The sequence below is a fragment of the Mizuhopecten yessoensis genome, unplaced genomic scaffold (genome assembly GCF_002113885.1).
Source record: "Mizuhopecten yessoensis strain PY_sf001 unplaced genomic scaffold, ASM211388v2 scaffold5733, whole genome shotgun sequence".
Lineage (NCBI taxonomy): Eukaryota > Metazoa > Mollusca > Bivalvia > Pectinida > Pectinidae > Mizuhopecten > Mizuhopecten yessoensis.
In genome coordinates, this window is record NW_018406196.1 from 79,768 (window position 1) to 90,550 (window position 10,783).

The 10,783-nt window shown below is 35.2% G+C and overlaps 1 protein-coding gene across 2 annotated transcripts; it reads left to right on the top strand.

Annotated features, from left to right (window-relative positions):
* Positions 1-143: 143 nt before the first annotated feature.
* On the top strand, positions 144-9,735 carry LOC110451021 (dnaJ-like protein MG002 homolog). 2 transcript variants are annotated; one of them, XM_021498853.1, is made up of 7 exons: positions 144-230; positions 2,975-3,085; positions 4,885-5,002; positions 6,009-6,139; positions 7,536-7,742; positions 8,518-8,596; positions 8,736-9,735. In XM_021498853.1, exons 2-7 carry the CDS (start codon positions 3,033-3,035, stop codon positions 8,844-8,846), a joined length of 699 nt encoding a protein of 232 aa, XP_021354528.1. In that variant the 5' UTR covers positions 144-230; positions 2,975-3,032; the 3' UTR covers positions 8,847-9,735. The 2 variants fall into 2 exon arrangements, with proteins under 2 accessions (XP_021354528.1, XP_021354529.1); XM_021498854.1 differs by lacking the exon at positions 8,518-8,596 and having other exon boundaries at positions 8,736-8,811.
* The last annotated feature ends 1,048 nt before the right edge of the window (positions 9,736-10,783 follow it).

Genomic DNA, 10,783 nt, shown 5'->3' on the forward strand with positions numbered 1-10,783 from the left:
AGAAAACGAAAAATAATGAAATCAGAAAAAAATAATATGTCAATTCTCGTGGCAATCATATTCAATCAATACACATAATAAACTTCCACTGCACCAAAATATCCGGACTAAATATGCGATTTTTGTCCGAGTTTTACGTGTCCTTACCCAGTTTCCGGGCAGCGGAATTTTACATAACAACTTTTAAAAACAAGGAACGTCCAATAGATTACAGAAGAACTCTATTTTCGGTGTGTTGTCGTATATTTACGAATTCTTGACTTAGTGAATGTATTTCTTTTCATAAACTTTGTCATAGATTGTGGCATTAGTAATAAGTTAACAAACAACACTAAACAGTGATTCCTAGTACTGACCCCTACGGCCGAAACATGTCTCTGGCTACTCCAACAATGTTAGAGGTTTTACACGGCGAAAAACTTTTGACAGGCGCCTCGTAACCATATCCGATAGAAAAAGGCCGACCATCGGCCTGTTATATTATAGGAGTAGTCTCTGGCCGAAACAGCCTTTCATACCTATCAGCAAAACTTTGGCGAGATCTACCTGAAAATGTAAAAAAAAATAGTGGATTTCGTCAGTTTCAAAAAGTGTATGGAAGGCTGGAACGGCCTAACTTGTAGATGTCCATCTTGCAAATTTACCAACAAAACATAGTCTTGTTTATGTGTGTTGTGTACTTTTTCGGATTTTTTTATTAGTCTAGTGCTAAATATATATGTCCAGTACACTCTGCCGATTGAGCTATATATATAGCTGTAAAGACCTATAATACCGCGGACTTGGATAACAATCTAATCTAATTCCGTGATAATACTAATAGCTCTATATAGTATTGACCTATAATAATAGGTCTTTTGAGCTATTTTCAAGTGATTTTCTTTTTTAAGGAAAACGAAACAAAGTCGCTTTTAAAAGAAGATTGTATCATTAGGTTGATAACAAAAAACATTAAATATAAGTATACTTTTTAAAAATAATGATGTAAAAAAATCGTAAATTTTACATTTATGAAAAATGAAAATAAACATCTAACCGCATGCTTTTTGCAGTCAACATTACCATAAACCTTATTGTTTAATGCGACTTTGCTTTAATTTAATGAAAATTGAAATCTGAGAAAATATAGCTCAATACGGCTATAATGTATAGGTGAATATAGCTATATAGGTCTTTATAGCTATATACTGTAGTTCAATCGCCAGAGTGTACTGGACCTGATGAATGCATGTGTTCTAGCAAATAAGTGCATGGTAGATATATAGTGCTATATATGTGCAATGTGTTTATCAAAGTAGGAGGGCTTGCTGGTAGGAACTTACCCATCCGCGCACAATCCCTGCTATGTATGTGCTTTTATTTTTAGCTCACCTGCTCGAAGGGCAAGCTTAAGTAAGCTTATGCCATGGTGCAGTGTCTGTCGTTCGTCTGTCAACTTTTCTTTTAAAACGCTTCCAGTCCTGAACGGCTTAGTGGATTTTAACTAAATTTGGTCTGGAGCATCCTTTGGCCATGGGGACTCAATTTTGTAGAAACAGTGGGTGTGGCCCCCTTGGGGGGAGAGGGGTCAGGCCGAAAAGGGGAAATAGAGGTAAACATGTAAAATCCTTCCTCTATTATAGGAATTAAGGGATTTTATCCTTATTAAGTCCGGAGCATCCTGGGCAAAGGCGACTCATTTTGTATAAATGGTAGGTGTGGCCCTCCTGGGGGCAGAGGGTCGGGGCCCAATAGGGGAAATAGAGGATTTTTTTTCTCCTACTCTAAAAGTGAAGGGATTTAAACCATATGCAGTCTGAAGCATGCTTAGGGACAAACGAATCAGTTTTGTATAAACTGAGGTGTGTGGGCCCCTCCTTGGGGTAGATAGGTGGTGGGCCCATTAGGGGAGATAGAGGAAAATATTAAAGATCCTTCTCCTTTTGTACTAATGAAGGGATTTTAACCAAACTTGTTCAAGGCCCAGGATGTTGATATCTGGCCAGTAGTGTGCTAGGATGAATGGCTCCCAAGTTTGTACAAATTAATGACTTTGAATTATTTTCAAGGTCACAGGGGTCAAATATGTTTTAAAGTCTTAAAATGACTTCTTCTGAATAACCATGAGGCACAGAATGTTGATATTTGGCCAGTATAGCATAATCAGGATGAAGGGCTACCAAGTTTGTTCAAATGAATCAATGATCAAGGAATTTTAAAATCTACAGCAAATTGATTCTTTCAATGTATAAGCTTATTTTTCATGTGAACTTCACCCTATAAGCTAGCTGCTTTGATTCTGAATCAGTGAGTCCACATGAACTGTAATTGTTCATCTCTTAACAATATTAATACACTGTATGTGCCAATTCTATTTTAGGGTTAGGGTTAGGGGATCCCCGAAGTCGCCGTACGCATGGAATATTCAGAGAAAGTATTTTTCTCCTGCCCACACAACTCCAACAACCCAGGTGGAGTATAAAATGGTCTGGGGTGGGTGTTGCGGTATCTGTGCTGTAGCATGCAAGTGTGGTGGCACTATAAACGATACCATTGGAAGCATGGTCCCACTACAAACAGAACACAATACATCTCCAGCACACACACAGGCATACACACAAAGGGAGATATTAGCCATGTGGCATAGGACTAGTAGTTAGCGCCTGATAAGGCAGCTCCTGCTAATTCCTCAATATTGACTGTATAAAATTGCATATCTACCTATGTACTGTAAAGCGCTTTTGGGTTGCTTATGTTAGCTAGATAGTGCGCTATATCAAATGTTGTATATATATTTATTTATTTATTTTATAGTGTGTATGTGCCTTGTCAGGTAATCAATGATATAATATGTATGCTTCCAGCTTCTGACCATCATGATAAGAGTACAATTAGTTTTTTCATGTTTAATATTAGCAAGATTGTCCCCTTTGATGTTGTTTAAAACAATTTGGCTGTATTTATGTTCAATTTTTTTCATCCTTTTCCTCTCTAGACTGCTGCAAGAGCTGGACGACGAAATTGCCACAATGACAATAATATGAAAATTTGAAATGCACAAGGTCAATCAGAAAAGCCTGAAGATGTTTCGTCCTTTGAAATTGAGGTATACATTTTGTGAATTAGAAAGGAGCTTGTGTTTGATTCCTAAAAGTAGAATATTCATTTCTAACTTGCCTAAGAATATGTTATGTACTAACGCAGCACAGGTTTAATATATATAATCAGAACAACAACAAAAATAGGAAGAGAAGAAACTATACGTCCTTATGAATGAATTGTTATATATTCAGTTAGAAAACCAGTATAATTTTTTACCATTTTGTAAATAAGTATTTGACTTATACTTTAATTTAAAACAAATCCTTTTTCAAACAATACATTGATGATTCTTTCCATGTTAATCTCATGCCACTGTGGAAATGTTTCTGGTCGTGTATGGCACATGTGTAACGGGATCGGAAAAATGCTTGGCCAGGCTAGGGTTCAAACCCATAGCCCTCCAAACTCTAGATTTATGCGCTACCATTTGAGCGATCTGGTCGCTGAAGATTGACCCAGTCCAGTTCTGCTACACATGTAGTACACATGTACTAAATGACTGATCATGACTATTATGAGCTACAGTATATAAACTCATTTGACAAACATGGTTGTCAACTGACTGGATATGAAACCACACAGAGATTAAATCCATGTGGCAAAATAGTAAAGAGTACTCGCAACATTTTCTCTTAACAAAATAACAATGTGATATACCATGGTTTAAGCTGTGAAGGATGCTGATTTCAAAAGCAAAACATAGGAAGACAATACATTAGTCTACATCAGTGGTTGTCTTAACACAGGTTTTGTATCGAAATATGCCCCCACACCCCAAAACAAATAAAATATGCAAGGACCCCAAGCTATCCTTATGTGTTAACAAATTCATCATTTAAATAACTTAGGACCACACATTTAGATTTATCATTGTTATGGTAAACATAACATGTTGAATGATACATCATACACATATAATAAAAGTAACAAATGTATATGACAGAAATGTTCAGGTGTACAATTCCACAAGCCCAACACAGGCGGCTAGTCGATTTTTTATCAGGGCATGTGAAACTTTTCAGTACTAACTTTCCTGGACCAATCGGACCAATTGTTAGATGTCGAAACGTAATGTCGTAAGTTGATCGGCGATTCTCTGGCATAGGAATTTGGCTAAACTTTTTTTGTTAACGGTTACCTATTTATTAATACTTTTCACATAAACTCACAAAACAACAAATTATGTATCTTTTATTAATGTTTGACATAAATAAATTTGTTGATCGTCATTTGTCTTAGCGTTCCGTGTACCAAGGGACATAATCCAAGATGGCGATCTCTCAGAATCGTCAATCTTTTCCTGAAAAAAACTTTAAATTTTCTATACCTGTGTATTTTACGCACCCCCCACTTTGAGTATTAAATTTCTGAAAAAAAAGTGCACAAATTACATGTTTTTTTTTACGGTACCCACAATTGATTGCGCTACACTTACGGACCATGGTTAGCTCAGCCAAAAATCCTTGTGGAAATGAACAATTTATGAGGTTATCTGATTGATTCCGTCACATTTTCTTGTCTGACTTTAAGCCGTTGAGAAGTGAATCACAATGGACCAAGGGTATCTGATGAAGGGACAAACCAATTTTTGCAAAACCTCATTTATGAAATTGTACACCACTGTAAGTTTATCTTTTGTTGTATCCAGTCACTTTTTGACATAATCTAGCACTCATCGGTAAAAGGTTGGTTTGTGTCATTTGCTAATACCTTTCTTGTATATTTTCTGTATTTTATATTTTGAATGTTTCATTACAATATTTTGGTCATTACATGAGCTATCAAACACTTCTCTTTTCACAGGACTTTTTGCTCCCCCAAGATGCAACTTCAGTATGCTTCCTTGTATGAGGTATTGGGGGTGACTGTGAATGCCACTCAAACAGAAATAAAATCAGCATATCTTACAAAATCTAAAAAGGTAATGTAATCAGTATGTGTTGTAAGAGATGGTACTCAGTAACTGCGGCCAGTACCTGGGAACAACCCCAAAGAGGCCTCAAACTCGTGACCTAGAGACATGTGAGAGCTGTCTCATGATTAATCTTTGGGTTTCTCTGTACAATTTTCCCTAAAACTATCTTCTAAGGCTTTTATCAAACAGCTACTATTGGACAGAACTATTCTAAATTTCAGGGCTTTTCTCAAACAGCTGTACCAAGACTGTACCAACATTTGAGGCTTTTAAGTAGGAACTATCCTTGGATGAATTTCATTACTACTCTAAGAACTGCTCTGGAACTTACTGTTAAGACATTAAGAACTGCTCTGGAACTTACTGTTAAGACATAAGACTTAGGACTACGGCTACTGTCACAAGAGCTGTCTAAGAACTAGATCTTAGGTAATCTCTAAATTAGGAATCGCCCCAAGACTTGCTTTGAGGGCTTTATCTGAGAGTTGTCCCATAATTGGTTTTATCAGTCCATCAATACTGCCCCATGGGAAGTTTAACTTGTGTGCTAATTGCATTACTCACTCAATGATATGTACAGATTAAGCAACAAGAATCAATTCTGGGTTTCTGATGATGATATTTAACATCACAATTAACTGTTCTTCACTGAACTGTATGTTGTGAGAGAATTTTGTTTAAGGATGCTGTGTCTTTACAGAAATGATTAATCAATCTGTTCAGCTTCTGTCTGAAACACAATGGATTATGTTTCCCAGGTGATAAAACTGAACTTAATGCTAGTGAATATGTTTATAATGTAATGAATGGATCTTAAAAGTTTATGCATTTTTTGCTTGAAGTTATTGTAATTTTTCTGTTCATGTATAATTTTATTTAATATTTAATATGCTTAAAAAGTTATGATGGAATTTATACTGCATTGGTGAATATGTTTATACTGCATTGGTGAATATGTTTATACTGCATTGGTGAATATGTTTATAATGTGTAAGGATTCTTTCGTTTTCAGTTTCATCCCGATTTCAACATGGAATCTGACACAAACCTAGAATTTTTGAAAGTGCAGAATGCTTATAAAACCTTAAGCAATCCTTTACATAGATGTGCATATGACCGCGCCTTCACCAGTTTAAATGCCAAGTGAGTATAATGACAGGTTTTGATTATATTTGAGTAATTTTTTGGGTCTACCATTTACATAACATGATAATAAAATTCGACATTCCAGAACATTTTGGGCAAGTAGATGTTATGTTGGGCATGTGAAAACTTTCAGTGTTTACTACATGTATTAAAATATAGGTCTGTCCAAAGTCAACCAGCAGGCTAGTACTTTAAATTTGGTAATTGGCCAGACGATTTTGGCTTGGATATGGGTTCTGGCTGTGTATTAACTGAAAGTGTTTTTAGCTCACCTGGTTCTAAGGACCATGGTCAGCTTATGCCATATCACAGCGTCCGGCGTCTGTCCGGCGTCCCTTCGTCAACTTTTCCTTTAAAACGCTACTAGTCCTGAACGACCACACCCACCCTTTATATAAAATTGAGTCCCCTTGGCCCAAGGATGCTCCAGACTAAATTGGAACAAATTCCCTTAATTCGGACGGTAGAAGAAGGATTTTAAAGGTATTGCCTCTATTTCCCCTATTTGGCCCCGCCCGTCTGCCCCAAGGGGGGCCACACCCACCATTTATACAAAATTGAGTCCTCTTGGCCCAAAGATGCTCCAGACAAAATTATGATAAAATCCCTTAATCCCTACGATAGAAGAAGGATTTTAAAGGTTTTACCTTTATTTCCCCTATTGGGCCGGCCCCTCTGCCCCCAGGGGGGCAACACCCACCATGCAATACATTTGCACTTCCAGTGACACCATGCTATTCTAGCTTCAGTTTTTCTAACATTTCCAGGTGAGCGATACAGGCCCTCTGTGCCTCTTGTTTTACATAAAAGGAGGCTCTTTTCTTCTCTACAATTATGTTCATATGCCATGATACTAAATAGGATATAAGCAGAAACTGTCCTGTTACTAGCATTTCCAGGAAAAGAAAACCTTTGAATGTCGGAGTTTACAGGACATGTCCTCACTAAATTCAATATACACTGAGTGAAGATGTAATTAGAAAATCACATTTAAAAAATAAATATAGTAGAACATTCAGACATAGTCTTTCACTCAAATATTGCAGCCTCCTTCCTAAGTTCGTTTGTAAGCATAGCACTGATGCATGCTTGGATGGTGTGTATTCTGGCATTGGTATTGTTTTAATGAAACAGCAGATTTACAGGCAGATGTGACTACATTTGGACAAGTTCCTATTACAATTCTATTGAAAAACAGTCATTAGAGAAATGATATAATCTGATGTCTTATCTTTCTTAATGACCATTTAGGCTTCAGGTGATAGTAGAACAGATGAAATGGATTTTATTTTCACACCTGACAAAATGAATGTAGTTTTAAAAAGCACAGTAGATTTAATCCAAAGATAATAATCCTGAAAGATGAGTATTTTGTACTTTAATTATTTTTCAGGGAGATGTTCCACAGCATATTTCATACCAAAGCACAGACACCTAATGTATGGGATTACTGTCATCACTTCCACCACTCGGCCGAGCTCAGCTGTTCAGATCCTCCGCCTACCAAAAAGCAAGAATTAACCAAAGTTCAACAGTTTTACTCAAAAAACCTTGTCTCATGTTTTTGGCTGATAATATTTTTGGGAACGACAGCTTTGTTGTAAGTGTGAGATGACCCCAGGTACACATGGTCTGTTTTAAGCCAACCTTACAGTTGAATCTTTTGTATAACTTACATTTATGACACCTAATGTAAAGATGGTTTGTAGCATAAACTTTTTCAGAGGAAAATAATTATCAATGTAAAAATTGACTTAAACATTTCAAAACTTAAAAATTTATGGTCAAAACTTATATTAATCAATTAATTTACATGAAAATTACTTCAATTGCTTCTCCTAGAAAAACTATGAGGTTTAAAGAAATTATGTTTGACCTGTAGCTTGCTAATACATATGTATAAAGGACTTTCAATTTTTTCCAAATAAATGACCTTGACCTCCAGTCAGGTTACAGTGGTCAATTACAAAAAACAAATCCTCCAAAAGTTTCATTAAAATTTATCGAAAATGGGAGATATAACAACACCTCAGTGGAAGGAAAGGAGGTTCAAGATGGAGAAATTTTACTAAATCAGTATGAGAGAATAATACAGCCAAATCTCTTTATGTTTTTAACAAAATTTGTGGTCATTCTGGTCAGAGCCCTTATTTGTGTTAAATAGTACTTATTTTAGGTGACAAATAAGGTAATAAAGAGCATAGTTTTAATTGAAAGTGATTCTGTTAGGGAACGATCATCCAAGGGAGATAATCTCCGGCCCCCCTTTATATAGTGTGATCTTAGAGCATGGAAAATACTTGCATTTCTGACATTTTTTTTTTTGTCAGCTAAAATTTAATTCTGTAAAGCATCAATACTGTCTCGGATTACAGGTTTGGGACCGGGTATGCTATAGAAAATAAGGATAAAAAATTACCAGAAACCCCCCGAAAGCCTTCTCACAAAGTTCAGGTAAGTCGGATATGGTTGATGGAATGTATTTGTAAGCCTGTATCACCAGTGATTGTAACTGATATATGTGACAATTTGAGGAGGGGCTAACATCATCATAGTATGATATTAATTCATTAATTTTTTCTTACAATTTCAGAAAAGTGTTACAGACACAAATATCTCTCCCCTACGTGCTCGACAGCACTCAAGGCCAACAGACCTAACTAAGTACAAAGAGTTAGACATTCCTAAAAGGGAGGAGGAATAGGAAGTTGCATTAATTCCTTCCTCTGTCTACCATATTTGTGAGATTCTGTGATAATTATGAATACATTTTATCCAGCAATGGTTAAAGATACTGTAAAAGCATAATATTTCGTTTTGGGATTAAATTTCGTTTATTTTGTGGTTTTATAAAAACCGTGAAATATAAACCCATCGACATCTTAAACACACAAAATATAAACTATTAAAATATCATATAAACTATCAATTTTATTATTAACATTTATACACAAGTCATGATTAACAATGTAATTATCATCACAGGCACAGTCAGAAGAGACATGTTTCTCTTCCGCTATCGTAAGAACTACTGACAAGGTACATGTACGTCTACGTGAGTCTACAAAGTATACATCATGTGTATATCGCTCTTTGTATATATTATAAGCTATAGAGCGTGACGTATTTGACCGGTACCAATGGAGTAAGTAAATCTCGCCCGATCTTAAATGTCTTCATGCCTGTCAGTTTAAACTTACTTTCCAGAAAAAATGCAGGGTTTTAAATGATTGATTCCACAAAATGTAATCCCAACGAATTTGTCCGAATACAGAAAAAATAAACCCCAATGAAAATATATGCTTTTGCAGTATTTATCTTTAATTTTGTCTGTATTGGTTGAAAATTGTGTATGAAAAATCAATTTGATTAATGTCAACGGCATAACCTTTTTAAGAAAAGGATTTTGAATTTTTCAAAAATGAAAATGCAACTTTTTTAGATAATCATGCTTCAATATAAGAACATGTATGAATTAGATGTAGACATTTTTTTAACAAATAAAACTGCGTGAAATAGAAGCTGTATATATAGTATGTTTTCATTTCTGTCATAAAATACAGTTGATGCTTTGAGATGTGTCTTTAGATGTTCTAACAAAGTAAAACAAGTTTACTCTCTCAGCAATATATGTGGTATATGTTTTGTTTATCAGTGGTGTATGTTTAGTTTATCAGTGCACAGTATGTTTAGTTTATCAGTGCAGTGTATGTTTAGTTTATCAGTGATGTATGTTTAGTTTATCAGTGCAGTGTATGTTTAGTTTATCAATGATGGATGTTTAGTTTATCAGTGATGGATGTTTAGTTTATCAGGGATGGATGTTTAGTTTATCAGTGATGTATGCTTAGTTTATTAGTGATGGATGTTTAGTTTATCAGTGATGTATGTTTAGTTTATCAGTGATGTATGTTTAGTTTATCAGTGATGTATGTTGAGTTTATCAGTGATGGATGTTTAGTTTATCAGTGATGGATGTTTAGTTTATCAGTGATGTATGTTTAGTTTATCAGTGGTGTATGTTTAGTATATCGGTGATGTATGTTTAGTTTATCGGTGATGGATGTTTAGTTTATCAGTGATGTATGTTTGGTTTATCAGTGATGGATGTTTAGTTTATCAGTGATGTATGTTTAGTTGATCAGTGCAGTGTATGTTTAGTTTATCAGTGATGGATGGTTTGTTTATCAGTGATGGATGTTTAGTTTATCAGTGCAGTGTATGTTTAGTTTATCAGTGATGTATGTTAAGTTTATCAGTGCAGTGTATGTTTAGTTTATCAGTGGTGTATGTTTAGTTTATCAGTGATGTATGTTTAGTTTATCAGTGATGGATGTTTAGTTTATCAGTGTGGTGTACGATGTATATTTAGTTAACTTGACTGTGTGTAATGTGTATTTAAGACTTTAACTCAGATATTGTAATTATACCCTGTCTTCAGTATTCAAATTGTTACAGGATAAAAATGTATGTACAACAGCATTCTTGTGCCAAAATGCCCTAAATTAATATTCGTAATTATATTGATTTAAGGTGGTAGCCATTCCTGTGTATCATATATTTGAAGTGGCAACAATAAACATATCAACAGTCACAGCAACCAAGTAACCATATAAACAGCCACAGCAACCATGTTTACAG